The following is an 18,233-nucleotide window of genomic DNA, read 5'->3' as shown; positions in this document are numbered from 1 at the left end:
CCTCTGGTTTTTGCAGCTCAAATAAATGACCTTGCATTTCTTAGCATTAAATTTTAGCTGCCAAAATTCAGACCAAGCTTTGCCATCCTGGGTGTCTACTGTATTTCAGATTTTGGTATCATCCGCAAAGAGCCAAATCTTACCCGACTGCCCTTCAGCAATATCGTTTATAAAAATGTTAAAAAGAACTGGCCCAAGAACAGAACCATGAGGCACACCACTGGTAATCCCTTTCCTCAGAATGATCTCCATTGATCACTACCCTCTGTCGCCTTCCACTCAACCAGTTCTTGACTCAGCTCATCACTTTGGGACCCATCCCGAGGGCACTCAGTTTATTTATTAGATGTCTGTGAGGCACTGTCAAAGGCTTTGCTAAAATCTAAATACACTTTATGCTGTTAACCGCTTAGATTTGCCCTCTGGTTTTATATTTGTGATATATTATAGAACTTGAACTAGAACACTCCCTCTATCCAATTCTTTGGTCACCCAGCCAAACAAATTGATCAGATTTGTCTGACAAGACCTACATCTAGTGAATCCATGTTGCTTCCAGTCCTGTAATCCACAGGATTCCAGAAACTTTACCATTCTCTGTTTTAAAAGTGTTTCCATTAATTTGCTTACCACAGAAGTCAGACTTACCGGCCTGTAATTCCCTATTTCTTTCTTACTTCCACTTTTGTGGAGAAGGACCACATCCGCCCTTCTCCTATCCTCCAGTACCACTCCCGACTTGAGACTCATTGAAAAGGTCAGTCAGCGGAGCCACCAGAACTTCCCTAAGTTCTTCAGCACCATCGGATGTACACCATTTGGCCCCATCGCTTTGTATACTTTTATTTTAGCTAGCTCCTCACGAACACAGCCCTCTGAAAATCGATCAGGGTCTACCACTTCTTCATCCCTATTCATGTTTATCTTCTGTGGTCCCACTCTGATGGCAGGAGGGAGAGGGCATCCCTCCTGCCGATTTTTTTTGTTAAGTATGGAGAGAGGAGGGGATAGCAGTGGCAGGAGGTAGTGGGCATCCCTCCTGCCTCTCTTTATTTTTTTCTCCAGGGATTGTTGGGGGGGGGGGAGGCCCGACTTGCCTTTTTAAAAAAAAAATTTTATAGGGCAGATATTGTGCATGTAACACATGCACAACATCTGTGCCATTAAAAAAAACCCAAATAACTCCGAACAGCTGAGTGGCAGGAGGCTGCTTTGGGGCTTCTGCTCAGCTGTTCAGGCTTCCCCAAACCGGCTGTGCACATGTGTGATAGCCAGTTTCTTAACAAGCGATTGGATGGGATTAGTGCTTCTCTCTGCAAAATTCATTTGCATGGGAAGTCATTTGAATATTGGTTGCTATTTAGAAATCAGCAAAATAAATAGGCCCACAGTGATCCGCACGGTCTTAATGACCGTTTTTAGTGCATCTAGCTCTTAAGTATATAGCCCTCTATGGAGACTGCCCCAACTTTGTTGAACTGAAATTTTTAGCGACCCCTTATACATCCGACACTAGCCTTTAAAGTTCAGTGCAGTTTGTGCTGACGGAATGATTAGTCTCTTGCCACCTGAACGCAGAAGTTGGTTTGGGATATAGGTTGATAGTTTACCTGCCATGTAGGGTGGGACCATTTTGTCAAAGAATTTGAATGCTAGTATCAGATTTTAAAGAAGCAGCGATTTTGAATGGGCAGCCAGTGTACAGCGGCTAGAGCTGGAGTGATGGAGTCATGAATAGTTTGGTTCTTCAGTAGGCGAACTGCTACATTTTGTACATGCTGTAATTGTTGTAGATTCTTTATAGATAACCCCCATTAATAGTGAATTGCAGTAGTCCATGCGGGACAAAGGCATAGGTCTGTTGTGTAAATTCTCCTTCGGCGAAATATGTATGAATCCTTCGGAGTTGGTGCAGATAGTAGAAGGAGATCGATAACCACCTAGGAGACATGATTCGTAAGTGACAGGTCAGCATCAAGTATAATTCCAAGGCTGCGGACTTGGTTGTTGGAAATAAGGGTTGCATTGACCCAGGAGAAAGTAGGTTGAAAGTATGTGCAGTTTTTCTTTTGAATCCAGAGTAGTTTGATTTTGGATGCATTTAATTGTAGCTTGTTTACAGTCATCTAGTTTTTTTATTTCAGATAGGTAGCATTGCAATTTTTTGATTTGAGTGTCCCGGTTCATTCCCAACTGGAGGTAAAGTTGGATATCGTCTGCAAAGGAGTGTATCTTAATGCCGTATTTTGAAGCTATGCCGAGTGCTGGTCTAATGTACAGGTTAAAGAGCAATGGTGATAGTAAGGCGCCTTGAGGTACACCATATATGAGTGATTTGGGTTTTGATATGTTGGACGACCCTAATAGTACACTTTGTGATCTGTATCTAAAAAGGAGGTGAACCAGCGTAATGCAGTGTCACAGATACCAATATTAGCTAACTTGGATAGGAGAAGTGTAGTCACCGGTATCTTAGACTTAGATCTAAAAGAACAATCTTCTCCTTTGTCCAGGAAATTCCAACAGTCGTCAATAATGTCTAATAGGACTATTTCGGTACCGTGGAATTTTCTGAACCCTGATTGGTAGATTGAGAGCTTTTTGGTTGTCTACAAAATCTTGCAGTTGTTGTAGGATGACTTTTTCCAGGATCTTTGATAAGAATGGAAGATTTGAGACTGGTCTGAGTCAGGGTCTGCGTTAGGTTTCTTTAGGTTAGGTCGTACCAAGGCTAGTTTCCAATTCTCAGGTACTTTTCCAGACTTTAGGGATTCATTGATTGTAGGAAGACTTCTTTAGCTGAAACGCAGGTTTGTTGGCAGGGGTCTAGGGTTAAGCCTGAGGGGCATAGTGAGTCTACAGTTTTGTTTAGGTCAGAATAAGAGTTTGTTTTAAAATGACTGAGGGTATCGGCCTCTGAGCTAATACCCAGGGGTGTGTCGGTAGGAGCATTTTGCAATGATTTACCATTCAAGTCTAGACTAGAGTAGATTTTATGTATTTTCTCATGGAAAAAAGTAGATAGGGTTTCACAGTCTAGTTTTGTTTGTAGAGATTGACTATTCACTTGGGAAGCCTTGAAGAAATTTTTTGTTAGGTCAAAGAGACTTCTGGATCTATTGGGAGTCTTTAGTAATAGGTTGGAGTAATAGGCCTTTTTTGCTTCAAGGGTAGCTAATTTGTAGTCTTCTAGTAAGTTTTTTCAAAGGGATTTCTCTTTGTGGTTTCTTGTTTTGCGCCATGTTCTTTCAGCTTTCCTCACTTCTCTTTTTATTGACCTCTAGGTTTTTGGTGAATCATGGAGATGATTTCTGATGTGTTGATGATACGATTTTCTTTGCTTTTGCCAGTTTCTCAAAACACGTTTGTACTCCTTTTTGCTATGCTGAGACTGCTTCTTCTAAAGAGTTTTCCACGGGTTCATCTTTTCTTAGTTTGGAAATGCCAAGAGAAAACATAATTTTAAAATAAACACATTTATTTTTTAAAACTCTTTGTTTTTTATGGTACAGTTTGTACACATTATTCATGTATGTCATAAATAAGAAAGACAATATTAAACTGTATAAATGTTTAATAAACCAGATCTTGAATAGAACAGTAAATTCTTCACCGGATAGTCAGAGTGCTTCGCAGAATTAAAATTATATCTATCTTTCTATGTTTTATAGCATCTGCAGAAAAAGAAGCAATCAAGAACATGTATTCTAAAGTAATGGATGCATATGGAATGTTAGGTGTATTACGGCTAAATCTTGGTAAGTAGATACTGGAAAAGCAAATGTCCTGCCTTTAAACATATGATCACTTTTAAGCATGTTTTCTAGTGCAATGGGTGTGTCATTTGCACAGTAGGTTATTCTCCCCATACTTGTAAGCTGTGCAGAAGGAATCCATTTCAGGTTTTCAACTCCTCCTCCAGAGAACTCTGCTGCCCCCTTCATTTTTTTTCTTCTGAACGTGAGCCAGAGGGTGTCTTTCTGCTCAGTATATTTCTTTATTTTTTGTGGATTTTGCGGCTGTCGGTGCACCAGAGCTTCCCAGTGTGGGAGAAAGCTGTGCGTGGAGAAGAAGCAGACTTGGGTTTGTACCCACCAGATTAATCCCTTGGGGACCTGTTTGATCAGTTTGCAGAAAACTTTATGGAGTTTGGTGTCCTTATCCCTAGTAGCTTAGCTCACCTACTGAATCACAGGAGCTAGCGCGCAGGCTGTTAGGTTGAAAGAAAAGAGAGTAGGTTTAAATGGTCAATATTCTCAATGGAGAAGGATAAATGGTGGGGTTCCCCTGGGGTTTGTGCTGGGACCGCTTTTTTTAAATATATTCATCAGTGATCTAGAGATGGGAATAACTAGTGAGATAATTAAATTTGCTGATGACACAAAGTTGTTCAAAGTTGTTAAATTGCAAGAGGATTGTCAAAAATTGCAAGAGGACCTTGGGGGTGGGAGAATGAGCATCAAAATGGCAGATGGCAAAGTGATGCATGTGTGAAAGAGGAACCCGAACTGTAGCTATGTGGTGCAAGGTTCTATGTTAGAGTCACTGCCCAAGAAAAAGATCTAGGTGTGGATTCCTTCTGCAGAAGCACGCGGCTATAGGGATATTACCCATTTGTCTAGACTCTAGAATGTCTCACCTATCTACTGGAAAAGAGCTTACCCGGGTAAGTACATTGTCTCTTTTTATCCCTAATTCATGCCAGATTTGCACTAATTGAAAGCCGGAAGAGTGTCCTTGAGCCATGTGCCGTGCTGTTCATGAAAGGTGGGAGGTGGGAGCATTGGGCTGTTTACTGGGAGAAAATACCTCCCAGAGTCCCAAAATAGTGGTATGCCTAAGCATAAGAGCGTGGAAGCTGCGGAGCCCAAGAGATGTAAGGTAGAGTTACCTAAAAGGGACTCGATGCTGCCTAGTAAAGCATTTTCTCCTCAATTTGTTAATTTGATGCGGAGAACTTATTTGGATAGCTGGGATCCTTATATGAGGTCTGGCAGCGAGCCAGAGATAACGCAAGGATGCTTGGATTCCGAGGGTGCATCAATGTCAGAAGGAAAGAAGGGAAACATAAAAAAAGAAAGGGAGGCAGGGAGAAAGAAAGGGCAGGGAGAGAGGAAGAAAAAGTTGGGGGAGGGAATGAGGTCTGGAGGAGAGAAAGCGTACAGGCTGAAAAAAGGGAAGAAAGATTGGATGCACAGTCAGAAGAAGAAAGTGCAACCAGACAACAAAGGTAGGAAAAATGATTTTATTTTCAATTTAGTGATCAAAATGTGTCTGAATTTATATCTGCTGTCTATATTTTGCACTATGACTCCCCTTTTAATAAACCACAATAGCGGTTTTTAGCGCAGGGAGCCTATGAGCGTCGAGAGCAGCGCTGAGCATTCAGCACAGCTCCTGCGCTAAAAACTGCTATTGTGGTTTAGTAAAAAGGGAGGGGGTATATTTGTCTATTTTTGTGTGATTGTTACTGAGGTGATAGTGCATAGAGTCATCTGCCTTGACCTCTTTGAAAAAAACCCGGAATAGGAATGATAATTAACATTTTCTCAGCGTACAGTGTGCTTTGTGTTTTTTAAAAATTTTATTGTTGGTAGATCATTTTGACTTGGTCATTTTAAAAGTAGCTCACAAGCCCAAAAAGTGTGGGCACCCCTGGTCTGGATGATCTGAAGGCCAGCATTGCAGATCACAAACCAGAATCTCTGCCTGATCGCAGACTGCAAACCTCTAGAGCAGGGGTGTCCAATGTCGGTCCTCGAGGGCCGCAATCCAGTCGGGTTTTCAGGATTTCCCCAATGAATATGCATTGAAAGCAGTGCATGCAAATAGATCTCATGCATATTCATTGGGGAAATCCTGAAAACCCGACTGGACTGCGGCCCTCGAGGACTGACATTGGACACCCCTGCTCTAGAGGTTCTGGGGGGGGGGGGGGGGGTGTCTAATTTTTGTAATTCCAGGTGTTTTTGACAGTGCACAGGTGGAGCCTCATCTCAGAGATCCTATCAGGGACCAAGACAGAGATTCACAGGACCTAGGCGAAGTCAAACCTCTAGTTCTCGTCCCATAGCAGACTCAAAGGTGGAGCCTCATCTCAGAGATCCTATCAGGGATCAAGACAGAGATTCACAGGACCTAGGTGAAGTCAAGCCTCTGGTTCTCGTTCCACAGCAGGCTCAAAGAAAGCGCAATGATGTCAGGGCCAAAGTCTTCCCCCTGAGGATAAGAGGAAGGCTCTGGGTGTATGTGGAGGTGAGGGCGCAGATCTCGTCGGACCGCTGGGTGCTGGAGATCATTCAGGAAGGGTACAAGCTCAAGTTTGCCCATCCCTTAATAGATTGGTTTGTGGATTCCTTTGGTGGGGTGCCCAGAAAAGTCATGCAGAGTCTTAGCAACAGTACAGAGACTTGTAGAAATTCAGGCCATAGAGCGAATGCCGCCAGAAGAATTGGGCTCAGGCAGATACTCCATATACTTTATAGTGCCCAAGAAAGGCTCAGAAGATTGGAGACCCATTCTGGATCTCACACAAGTCAACGAGGCCCTGAAGATTCCATGTTTTCACATGGAAACCGTGCGGTCAGTTATTGCAGCAGTAGCTCCAGGGGAATTTCTAGTTTCTCTAGACTTGATGGAAGTCTACCTGCACATTCCCATATTTCCAGAACACAGGAGATTTCCTGAAATTCCATGTGTTGGAGAGACATTATCAATTCTCAGTGTTCCCCTTTGCGTTGGCAACAGCACCCCGAACTTTCACCAAGGTGATGGTGGTGGTAGCAGCGCATCGCCACATGGTAGAATTGCGAGTGCATCCATATCTGAACTACTTGCTAATCAGAGCTCTGTTGTTATCAAATGGGGAACAAGCAGTGGCTGAAGTGGTCCAGGTCTTGCAGAACCTGGGCTGGATAGTGAATTTTCAAAAGACACAACAGGTTCTGTCCCAATCCCTGGAATACCTGGGAGTACTCTTCAACATGGCAGAAGGCCAGATTTATATTTCAGAGGTACGCAGACAGAAGCTTTGTGCTCAGATAATGGACATAATGGCTAAGCCAGCTCTGTTTGTGTGGCATTACTTCCCAGTGCTAAGTTCCATGGCAGCTAATATAGATGTACCTCTTGAACGAAGGCTCACATGCACCCTCTCCAGAATACTGTCTCGGTGGTCCCCACAAATGGACTCCCTTCAGATGACTCTCCTGTGGTCTCATGAATCCCACCGCAGTATGAGTTCATAGCTCCATCCACACTCATTATTATGGGGCATGCCCCTCAGAATAACTTTATGTGTGATTCTCACAATGGATGCTAACCTGTTTGGCTGGGGAGGCCATTGCAACAGATGCCCAGTCCAGGGGCGGTGGTTGGCCTCCCAGAGAAAGTGTTCCATTAGCAGAGTGGAGCTTCGGGCCATTGAGATGGCGTTAAAGAAGCTGAAGAAGAGTCTGGAAGAACAGGTGGTCTGAGGTCTTCTTGAACAATTCTATAGCAGTAGTGTATATCTGTCATCAAGGAGGCACCAAGAGTGCACAGCTGGAAGCCCGCTTATTGTTCTGTGAGGGAATCTATGGGACCGTTGGATGATCAAGGAGCAAAAGGGGTGCTCAGGGAGGATAAAGCCATAGTGGAAAGACAATGAACTCTTTGCTTCTATCTTTACGGAAGAAGATGTAAGATATCTACCTGAACCGGAAATGGTTTTCAAGGGTGATGATACAGAGGAACTGAAAGAAATCTCGGTGAATCTGGAAGATGTACTAAGCCAAATGGATAAGTTAAAAAGTGATAAATCGCCAGGAACGGATAGTATATATCCCAGGGTACTAAAAGAACTCAAACATGAAATTACTGACCTGCTGTTAGTGATCTGTAACCTGTCGCTAAAATCGTCTGTAGTACCTGAAGATTAGAAGGTAGCCAATGTTATGCCAATTTTTTTTTTAAAAAGGCTCCAGAGGAGATCTGGGAAATTACAGACCAGTAAGCCTCACTTCAGTGCCGGACAAAATGGTAGAAACAATTATAAAAAATAAAATTGTGGAACATGTAGACAAACATGATTTAATGAGACATAGTCAGCATGGGTTCAGCCAAGGGAGGTCTTGCCTCACAAATTTGCTTGACTTCTTTGAAGTTGTGAATAAACGTGGATAAAGGTGAGCTGGTTGATATAGTGTATCTAGATTTTCAGAAAGCTTTTGATAAAGTTCCTCACAAGAGCCTCCTGAGAAAATTAAAGTGTCATGGGATAGGTGGCAAAGTTCAGTTGTGGATTAGGAATTGGTTATAGGATAGAAAACAGAGGGTAGGGTTAAATGGTCATTTTCTCAATGGAGGAGAGTAAACAGTGGAGTGCTGCAGGGGTCTGTACTAGGACCAGTGCTATTTAGCTTATTTATAAATGATCTGTAAATTAGAACGATGAGTGAGGTGATTAAATTTGCAGATGACACTAAACTGTTCAAAGTTGTTAAAACGCATGCGGATTGTGAAAAATTGCAAGCGGACCTTAGGAGATTGGAAGACTGGGCGTTCAAATGGCAGATGAAATTTAATGTGGACAAATGCAAAGTGATGCACATTGGGAAGAATAACCTTAATCACAGTTACCGGATCTTAGTGCCCAAGAAAAGGATCTGGGTATCATCGTAGACAATACGATGAAACCTTCTGCCTAATGTGCGGAGGCGGTCAAAAAAGCAAACAGGATGCTAGGAATGATTAAAAAAGAGATGGTTAACAAGACTAAGAATGTTATAATGCCCCTGTATCGCTCCATGGTGTGACCTCATCTGGAGTATTGCGTTTAATTCTTATCTCCTTATCTCAAGAAAAATATATTGGCATTAGAAAAAGTTCAAAGAAGATGGTAAAGGGGATGGAACTCCTCTCCTATGAGGAAAGATTAAAATGGTTAAGGCTCTTCAGCTTAGAAAAGAGAAGGCTGAGGGGAGATATGATTGAAGTCTACTAAATCCTGAGTGGAGTAGAACGGGTACAAGTGGATCGATTTTTCATTCCGTCAAAAATTACAAAGACAATGAAGTTACAGGGAAATACTTTTAAAACCAATAGGTGTACGAAAGAGAAGGTGAAGCCATTTAATACTAGCTTTTCTCCAAGCAGGTTTCGACAGAAGTCTCACAGTGGCATCTCTCGGGGACCAAGTGGCAGGCCTCTCATGTTTCTGAGTCTATGGACACAGATCTCCTGGCTTCTCATCCAGACATAAGCCAGGCTCACACCACCGGTAAAACGGTACCGTTTCCATCATGGAACCTTAATGTGGTGTTGCATAGCTTCAGTCAGACTCCCTTACAAGTCTATGCAGAAGGCATCCTTGTTAGATTTTACCTTCAAGACTGTTTTTCTCATGGACATTATGTCAGTGCAGTGAGCATAGTAAGAGGGGGGCAGGGGGCGGATGTTGTCTTCGCGGGTGACTCCCTGCATATATCTTTAAATGTTCACAGGCTCAAGCATTGTCTTCTACTTACTGCTTGCGCTAGCATCAGCTCTCTTCTGATGTCACTTCCTAACAGAACCCAGATTATCGAGGTAAGAACCTAATCTGTCATTCCATTGAACTTGATGGGGAGAAGGGAAAGCCTTTCTATGTTTACAATCAAAGTAATCTACATATTATATACAGGTATTTAATTTTGTACCTGGGGCAATGGAGGGTTAAGTGACTTGCCCAAAGTCGCAAGGAGCTGCAGTGGAAATTGAGCCCAGATCTCCAAGTTTGCAGGCGATGCAGTAAGCACTAGTCTACTCCTCCACTCCTATAGGTAACACAAGTCTCCTTTGACTTGAAAAGAGATTTCTAATTCTTAGGGTATGAAGCTTATGTATCCCTTTAAAAAGGAGAAAAACAAGTTTACCTTTTAGGCAGAGGAATAAGACCAAGAAGGGGCTGAACTGAAGTAAGCCTTTGTGGGGTTTTGGTTGATGCTATAAATTGCCCTGTGGCCTATAATATAATTGCTGGCTTAACTTTTACCCTGTTGATTTAAATGTTCAGCTCACGTCTATATGAGAGCATAATACAACAGGTTTAACACATTTATACTTGTGTCTTGGTTTTAATTTAACTGAATGTCACAGTTCTTACAATTTTTGGTTTTATAGGAGATGCGATGTCACGCTATCTGGTGCTAGTCACAGGATGCATGTCTGTCGGCAAGATTCAGGAGTCTGAAGTTTTTCGAGTTACTTCCACAGAGTTTGTATCACTGCGAATTGATCCTTCTGATGAAGACCGAATTTCAGAAGTCCGCAAAGTTTTAAATTCAGGCACTTTTTACTTTGCGTGGTCAGCTACTGGGGTCAGTTTAGATCTCAGTCTCAACGCCCATCGTAGTGTGCAAGAACAAACCACAGACAACAGGTTCTTTTGGTGAGTGTTTGGTTTAAAGTTGCTGTGTGTATAGTATATGAGTGTTACACCTCTAGTACATTTTCCACTTTGACTTAAAAAAATCACAGCTGTTTTTTTCCCTCCCCTCAAAAGGGAGCAATAAGCCTCTGGCACTGCTACCTATTAATTGTGCAGAGCAAGCAGTAACATGCAATGGTACAGTTTCAGTAACTTAAAGTTGCATCATTTCAGAAATTCATTAAGCACCTTTTGAACTCTTTGGTCTAAATGTGTCTGCCTCTATGTAATAAGATGGATAAAAAGAGACTTTATTGGTTCATAAAGCATGTGTGATGTTATTGGCCTATGCTTGACATTGTAAATCTTCTGAGTGTCTTGTAATATGTAGTGTTCATCATTTGTAGGGCATGTGACTTATTTTGGATAACAAAAAAGCCTATCCTACCTCATAGGACTGATTTTAAGTATCTTTTGAAAGAGCCAAATAACATTTTTCAAATGAGGGTAATAATTCATAAAGTGTTTGTGCCAAGTAACATTTTCTGAGATTGTGGTTATTCAGTTGCACAAATTCTAAATAGATCAGGTTTTGGGCCTAGCAACAGCTGGTTAATAAAATGGGAATGACTGGCATTGTTTACAGCTTTGGTTGAGTTGCAAACAGGTGTGGATTGAGTTAAGAGCTACTGAGGAGACTGGGCTAATTCTGTTGCCTCAGTTTGTCCACCTTTGCTGATACATCACAGAAGGATAAGAAAACTTAAATGAAATTCAGGTAGAAATGTGAAATTGAAAATTCCTTTTCTCAACTCAAAGCAAAAATTTTAATTTGCATAGCAGCAGTGTTTTCTTTCTCCTGTATTTTCCCTTAAGAGCTTTTTCTCAGCTGTACCAGCTGCAATACAAGCTCAGTGCTGCTATTTTTTTTGTTAGTTTTAGGATGATTAGCCTCGGAATTTTGTGAGAGTGGAAGGATCTGCTTTTATGAAGCAGGTAGAGGCTTCAGAGGTGAAGTCCTTTTTCCCCTCTGTGGTTTAATTGTGTAGGCAGTGTGAGTTAGAGTAGAAGTGGGAGCACTGTTTGACAAGAGTCAAGTCTGCTACATGTTAGAGGCTGACCAAGTTTTGGCTTTGGTTTTATCTTCAGCAGTTTTGGCCAAAATGCCAGTTCATTTTCAGCTGAAAATCTCCTCCCCCCCCCCTCCCCATCCCCAACCAAAATTGCTGCTCACTCTCTGACCTCACTTTCACCAAAATCACTGCTGTCCCAAAACCCCTAGGTCCTCCCCAGGCCTTCCTTAAAAGCCCTGGTGGTGTAGTGGCTTAACTTGGGCAGAAGCAAATAGGGATTGCTCCTGTCCCAGTTAGGCCATTAGAACACCAGGGTTTGAAATGGTTGAAAGGGGAGGTGAGGGAGTGGGCATTGTTCAGGTGGGGCTGATTTCAACTGAAACTGAGTGGCAAATATTGGCCACAGGGTCACTTTTGGCCGAAACTGAAAAACCTGGTTTTGGTTGGCCTCCACTACATGTGATTGCACTTGCATATAAACATCTGGACAGTAGTTGCTCAAACATGAGAAAGAGTTTGGATCTCATGGTTTTAATACATTTCCAAAAACAAGGCATTTCTTCATTTCCTAACAGGAATCAGTCGCTACATTTACATCTGAAACACTATGGTGTCAACTGTGATGATTGGCTGCTTCGTCTCATGTGTGGTGGCGTAGAGATCAGGACCATATATGCAGCTCACAAGCAAGCAAAGGCCTGCCTTATTTCTCGACTCAGCTGTGAGAGAGCAGGGACTAGGTTTAATGTGCGAGGGACGAATGATGACGGGCAAGCAGCTAATTTTGTTGAAACCGAGCAGGTATTTTCCTCCTTACTGCATTGGCTGTTTTTTTAGTGCTTTCTACTTATGTAGTAAGCAAGCTTAAAGCAACAATTAGAAGTTTATAGTTCTTTTAATGGGAAAGTCGCTCAATATTTTTCTTAAATACAAAAATAAGATTGTTTTAAAATCATTCCTATGTCAGTTTCAGATCTCTGAGATAAATAAACTAAATAAGAACTCATATGAATGAGTGAACTATCTCTCTTTAATAGTATCGAATATGATAAGTAATACAGTATTTATTATTTTATTTAAATTTGTATTTTGCGGCTGGTAGGGTTTTTCTGTTCTTTTTGGATTTTCAGCTCAATTGCAACTACCCTCTGTGTTAGGCTTTAGCACTTTGTGTCTCCATTTGCTGTGATGACTGGGTTAGATGGCAAGAGATAGGTGTGGTCACAAAATAGTGGTATGAACATATGAATCTGTGACTTCTATTACTGGATCAACAAAAAATTATGCTTTAGTTATGAATTTTCAAGATCAGTTTATCATCAGCTATAAACGGAACATAAATTTTTTGTGATAATTTCTTTGATTAAACAGATGTCTGAAAAAACATTATATCCAAAAACTGGCAGTGGAATGATCTGTGAGCTTTCAGTTCTCTTAGTTGATCATTATTTGCATTAGGTTAATCAATGACTTTCCTACCTCCTGTTTATTTTTTGCAAGTAAAGAGGAAGTATGAAAATGTTCTGGTATTATTGCAATAACTTCCAAACTCGCCAGCTTAGAGAAATGATCTGAACCCTTCTTATCTTTGAGACTTCATTCTTAATTTTTTTGTTCCCTTGGTTGAATGAAATCACCTTGGATTTTGGATTTAACTTCCTAGTATGTAGTTTGAACAAAATTTGAGGTTTCCAACAAACCTTGATTGCATCACATGTCTTGAGAATTGCCAGACTGAGTTGCTTGTTTATGATTTGGTTCCTGCATTAATGTTTTTGCTTTTAATAGCTATTTTGAGCATTTTTCATTCACCTTTTGTGTGTACACCTGATTTAACTGAATAGTAATAAGCATATACTATTTAGCGTCCCTTCAGACCAGCACAGACAGATGGGTTTATGCTCCTCTACCAGCAGGTGGAGACTGAGAACACACTGAATTCTAGCAGTATAAGTGGGCTGTGCAGTCCCTCATAGAATCAGTCTGTTCTCAGTCACCAACAGGTGGAGTGGTAAGCCTGTGCAGTCCTGTTCTATTTTTCTAGGCTTTTGCTTAGGAACTTTTGGAGAGGATAGGCAGGGGCCTTTTCTGATCTTTTATTATCCAGACTGAGCTTGGGGCCCGCAGGGGTCCTGTTAAACGGGAGTATTACACTCGGGTGGCCAAGTCCCTCCCCCCATTCCCTTACCTCCCCAGTTTTTAATTAGAGGTGCCTCAGCTGTACGCCTTGTCTGAGGGCAAAGCCAGTGGGGTTTGCTCCTTTTAAGTTTTAAAGTTAAAAAAAAAACCCCAAATCAAAACCCCAGAGGCAGAACCATTGATTTCCACTAATGCTGGTCTGAAGGGAAGTTTCATTCATTAATTTTGATTCCCTTCTAGCTAACTGGTGGTTTATTTGAGCCTGCCCCGTGATTCACAATGAGCACTTCTCAACCTAAGAAGTGCTCAGTGTGCTCCCGCCGAGATCTCAGTGTAGCCAGCAGGTGCTCTTTTTGCTTGTGGATGCGTGAATGGGAACCCTCAGGGTCAGCACCAGCAGGAGGGATTCCCTGGCGGCCACGAAGGGAAAGTCAGCTGTGGGTGATGCGGATGCCCAGGATTCCCCAACTGCTCATGGCTCTGGGGCTTCCCCAGCCATCGCAACTGCTGTCAGTGGGGAGGGCTGAAGTCCACTGACCACTTCATGTATTGGGGATTCCCTTGCCGTTTCATTGGGGGATTTCTGGGATTCCCTTTTTGCGGCTGGTTCTTTTCTGGCCTTTTCAGTGATTTTGACCTCGGGGGAGCCTTTTTCAGTGGGCTTTTCCTCTTTGGCGTGAAACTCCACCCATTTAGCTGAGTTCAGCTGAGCTTCTGCCTAGATTAGAAAGGCAGAAACAGATCGAGCAGGCTTTTCCTCTGCGGTTCAGCGTAATTTTGCCCTACTGGTGGGGTTTTCCTTGGATTTTGTGCTGGCTATGTACAAGGCATACTGTCTGCACAAAGCTAGTGGTCCCTTTAAACCCCCCCCCCTCCCGATGGTCTCGGCTTCATCCAGGGGGGTCTTTGTCTTCAATGCCAGCTCTTTCTCCTCCTCCCCCCCCCCCTCCTCTGCCTAAGCGCCAGCGTCTCTTGTTGGAGGACATGACTTTTCTGGATGACGATTTGTCACCAGACGATGAGGTACCTGCAGGGGAAGGGACCCAATGATGCGGGTGGCTGGATGTCGGCCATCTGCAGAGGAAGATACTTCAGGTGTGCGCATTTTTCACCGGGAAGAGCTGCAGGATCTCATTCTTCAGATGTCCTCTGTGTTTCGTTTTGATGATGATTCTAAAGAGGCTCCTCATGTGGTGGATTGTCCTCTTAGAACAGGGATCTCAAAGTCCCTCCTTGAGGGCCGCAATCCAGTCGGGTTTTCAGGATTTCCCCAATGAATATGCATTGAAAGCAGTGCATGCACATAGATCTCATGCATATTCTTTGGGGAAATCCTGAAAACCCGACTGGATTGCGGCCCTCAAGGAGGGACTTTGAGACCCCTGTCTTAGAGGGATTTGGATAGCTTCCAATCCTTTCCCATGCATCAGGATCTCCGGGAGATCGTGCACGCTCAGTGGAAGGCCCCAGATGCCCCTTTCTGACTGGAGCGGTCTATGTCCCGTTTGTACCCTATTCCTGTGGCTGATAGAGACTCCTTTCGGCCGCTGGTTGTGGATGTAGTGGTTCCAACCATCACTAATTTTAATTTAATTTAATTCTTATATACCACTAATAACCGTGAGGTTTCTAAGCGGTTTACAAAAATGAATGCATTAAAAGATACAATAAATAAAAATAAATAAGATAGGTACTTGGAAAATTCCCTAACTGTCCCAAAGGCTCACAATCCAACTAAAGTACCTGAAGAGACAATTTATGAAAAATAAATCGATAAAATATAAATACAGAGATAGAGATAGAAATGAATATTCCACCAAGTAATGAATAAATAAATTTAAAGATAGAATTAAAAATAAATAAGTAAAATAAATAAAAAATAGAGATAAAAAATAAGTATCAAGAGAAATAAAAAATATATATTTAAAGTATTCTCCCCTGCTGGATCGGGGGAGCGGTGTAACTAAGAGGCATACTGTTCCTGTGGAGGGGAGTTCATCTCTGAGGGACCCCCAGGATAGGAGGACGGAGTCTATTTTTAAGCAGAGTTTTGATGTTGCAGTTCTGGCAGTCCAGACGGAGATTTGTGGTGGTCTGGTAGCCAGATCCTTTTTCCAATGGACTGAGCATGTGTTGGACAGGGAGTTTAATAACTGGTCCCTGATGGATCAGAAGGTTGCTGAAATTGAGCTTGGCTCTTTGTATCTTTCAGATGCCACGTATGATTTGTTGCGTGCTTTGGCTAAGTCTATGGCCATAGGGGTGACTACTAGGCATACTTTGTGGTTCCATGGTTGGTCGGCGGACTCAGCTTCCAAATCTAAGCTTAGCAAATTTCCCTTTAAGGGTTGTTTTCTCTTTGGTTAGGACTTGGACAAGTTGGGACAGAGTTTAGGTGATTCTAAGGTGCCTCAGTTGGCAGAGGACGGATTCTAAGGTGCCTCGGCAGTCTGGTAGAGGAGGATTGGGCTGCAGTCGTCTTCATGAGTTTCACTGGTATAGGCTTGGCAGAGTGTCTGCTGTAGATTCTTCCTCACATGGTTGGTTCTTCCAGAATATGCAGTCCTTTCGGGGTGCTCGAAGGAGAGGATGAGACTCCTTCTCTTGACTTGCCCAGTGACAGTATTCACTAACTCCAGTTCAAGTAAGAATATAAGAAGTTGCCTCCGCTGAGGCAAACCAGAGGTCCATCTCGCCCAGCGGTCCGCTCCCACGGCGGCCCATCAGGCCTATTGCCTGATCAGTGGTCCCTGACTATTCTTATAACTTGCCTCTCACTCCTATCCCTATAACCTACCTCTACTCCTATCTGTACCCCTCAATCCCTTTGTCCTCTAGAACCTATCCAAACCTTCTTTGAAGTCCTGCAACGTGCTCCTGCCTATCACAGCCTCCGGAAGCACGTTCCATGTATCCACCACTCTCTGGGTGAAAAAGAACTTCCTAGCGTTTGTTCTAAACCTGTCCCCTTTCAATTTCTCCGAGTGCCCCCTTGTACTTGTGGTTCCCCATAATTTGAAAAATCTGTCCCTGTCTACTTTTTCTATGCCCTTCATGATCTTGAAGGTTTCTATCATATCTCCTCTAAGTCTCCGCTTCTCCAGGGAGAACAGCCCCAGCTCTTTTAGCCTGTCAGTATATGAGAGGTTTTCCATACCCTTTATTAGCTTAGTTGCTCTTCTCTGGACTCCCTCAAGTACTGCCATGTCCTTCTTGAGGTACGGCGACCAGTACTGGACACAGTATTCCAGATGCGGGCGCACCATTGCACGATACAATGGCAGGATGACTTCCTTCGTCCTGGTCCTGATACCCTTCTTAATGATGCCCAACATTTTGTTTGCTTTCCTTGAGGCTGTGGTGCACTGCGCTGACGCCTTCAATTTTGTGTCTACCATCACTTCCAGGTCTCTTTCAAGGTTACTTACCCCTAGCGGTGATCCCCCCATTTTGTAAGTGAACATCGGGTTCTTTTTCCCTACATGCATGACCTTGCATTTCCCTATGTTGAAGCTCATTTGCCACTTTTTGGCCCATTCTTCCAGCGTCGTCAGATCCTTTTGGAGATCTTTGCAGTCTTCCGTGGTTTTGACCCTGCTGTATAGTTTGGTATCATCCGCAAATTTAATGACCTCACATTTTGTTCCCGCTTCCAAGTCGTTAATAAATATATTGAACAGGAGCGGTCCCAGCACCGACCCCTGCGGAACTCCACTCGTGACCCATTGCCAGTCTGAGTAATGGCTCTTTACTCCAACCCTCTGTTTCCTGTCTGCCAGCCAGTTTTTGATCCATCGGTGGACCTCCCCTTGCACCCCGTGGTTCCATAGCTTCTTAAGCAGTCTTTCGTGTGGTACCTTGTCGAAGGCTTTTTGGAAGTCAAGGTAAATGATGTCTATGGATTCCCCTTTATCCACCTGGCTGTTTACCCCCTCAAAGAAGTACAATAAGTTTGTGAGGCATGAGAGCAGTTTTACCAGGGGTGGGCCAAGATCACGACAGATCAGTGAGACCTGGAGGTAATTCGAAAAGGATATGCTCTTGAGTTTGACTGGCCCTTGTCAGATATTTTTCTTTCTTCCCCTTGTCAGTCCACTTGGAAGAAGCAGAGGTTGGTGGAGCTCAAAGCAGTGGTTCCAGTGCTCCCTCAAGAAATTCGGACTGGGAGCTACTCCATTTATTTTGTGGTGCCCAAGAAAGAGTGGTCTTTTCAACCTATTCTGGATCTAAAGGGTGTGAACCAGGTGCTCCGGATCCTTTCTTTTTGTATGAAGACCCTAACGTCTGTGATCTTAGCAGTTCAGCCTGAAGAATTTCTTACTTCTCTCAACCTGATGGAGGGTTACCTTCATATCCCAATTCGGGATTCTCATCAGTGGTTCCTTGGCTTTGCAATTTTGGGAAAGCATTATCAGTTCTGTGCACTTCCGATTGGTCTGGCTATGGCGCCCTGTACCTTCACCAAGGTTATTGTGGCGGTGGCCTTGTGCAAGGAGGGCATCTTGATTCATCCTTATCTGGATGACTGGTTGATTTGTGCAAAGTCCTTTCAGGAGAGCTCCTGAATCACGGCCCATATCGTGGAGTTGCTGCAGTCATTGGGCTGGGTGGTCAACCTTTCCAAGAGTCTGTAG

General features: G+C 43.1%; 1 protein-coding gene across 4 annotated transcripts in view; it reads left to right on the top strand.

Moving 5' to 3' along the window:
- Positions 1–18,233, top strand: part of SYNJ1 (synaptojanin 1) — a 266,393-nt gene that overhangs the window by 16,040 nt on the left and 232,120 nt on the right. For all 4 annotated transcript variants that reach the window (XM_033947942.1, XM_033947940.1, XM_033947941.1 and 1 more), the window contains exons 3-5: positions 3,672–3,758; positions 10,141–10,408; positions 12,036–12,261. In XM_033947942.1, the coding sequence (XP_033803833.1) occupies positions 3,672–3,758; positions 10,141–10,408; positions 12,036–12,261 (581 nt within the window). The remainder of the gene's footprint in view (positions 1–3,671; positions 3,759–10,140; positions 10,409–12,035; positions 12,262–18,233) is intronic.

This window comes from Geotrypetes seraphini, chromosome 6 (genome assembly GCF_902459505.1).
Source record: "Geotrypetes seraphini chromosome 6, aGeoSer1.1, whole genome shotgun sequence".
Classification (NCBI taxonomy): Eukaryota; Metazoa; Chordata; class Amphibia; order Gymnophiona; family Dermophiidae; genus Geotrypetes; species Geotrypetes seraphini.
This window is presented reverse-complemented; position numbering and strand designations above follow the sequence as displayed.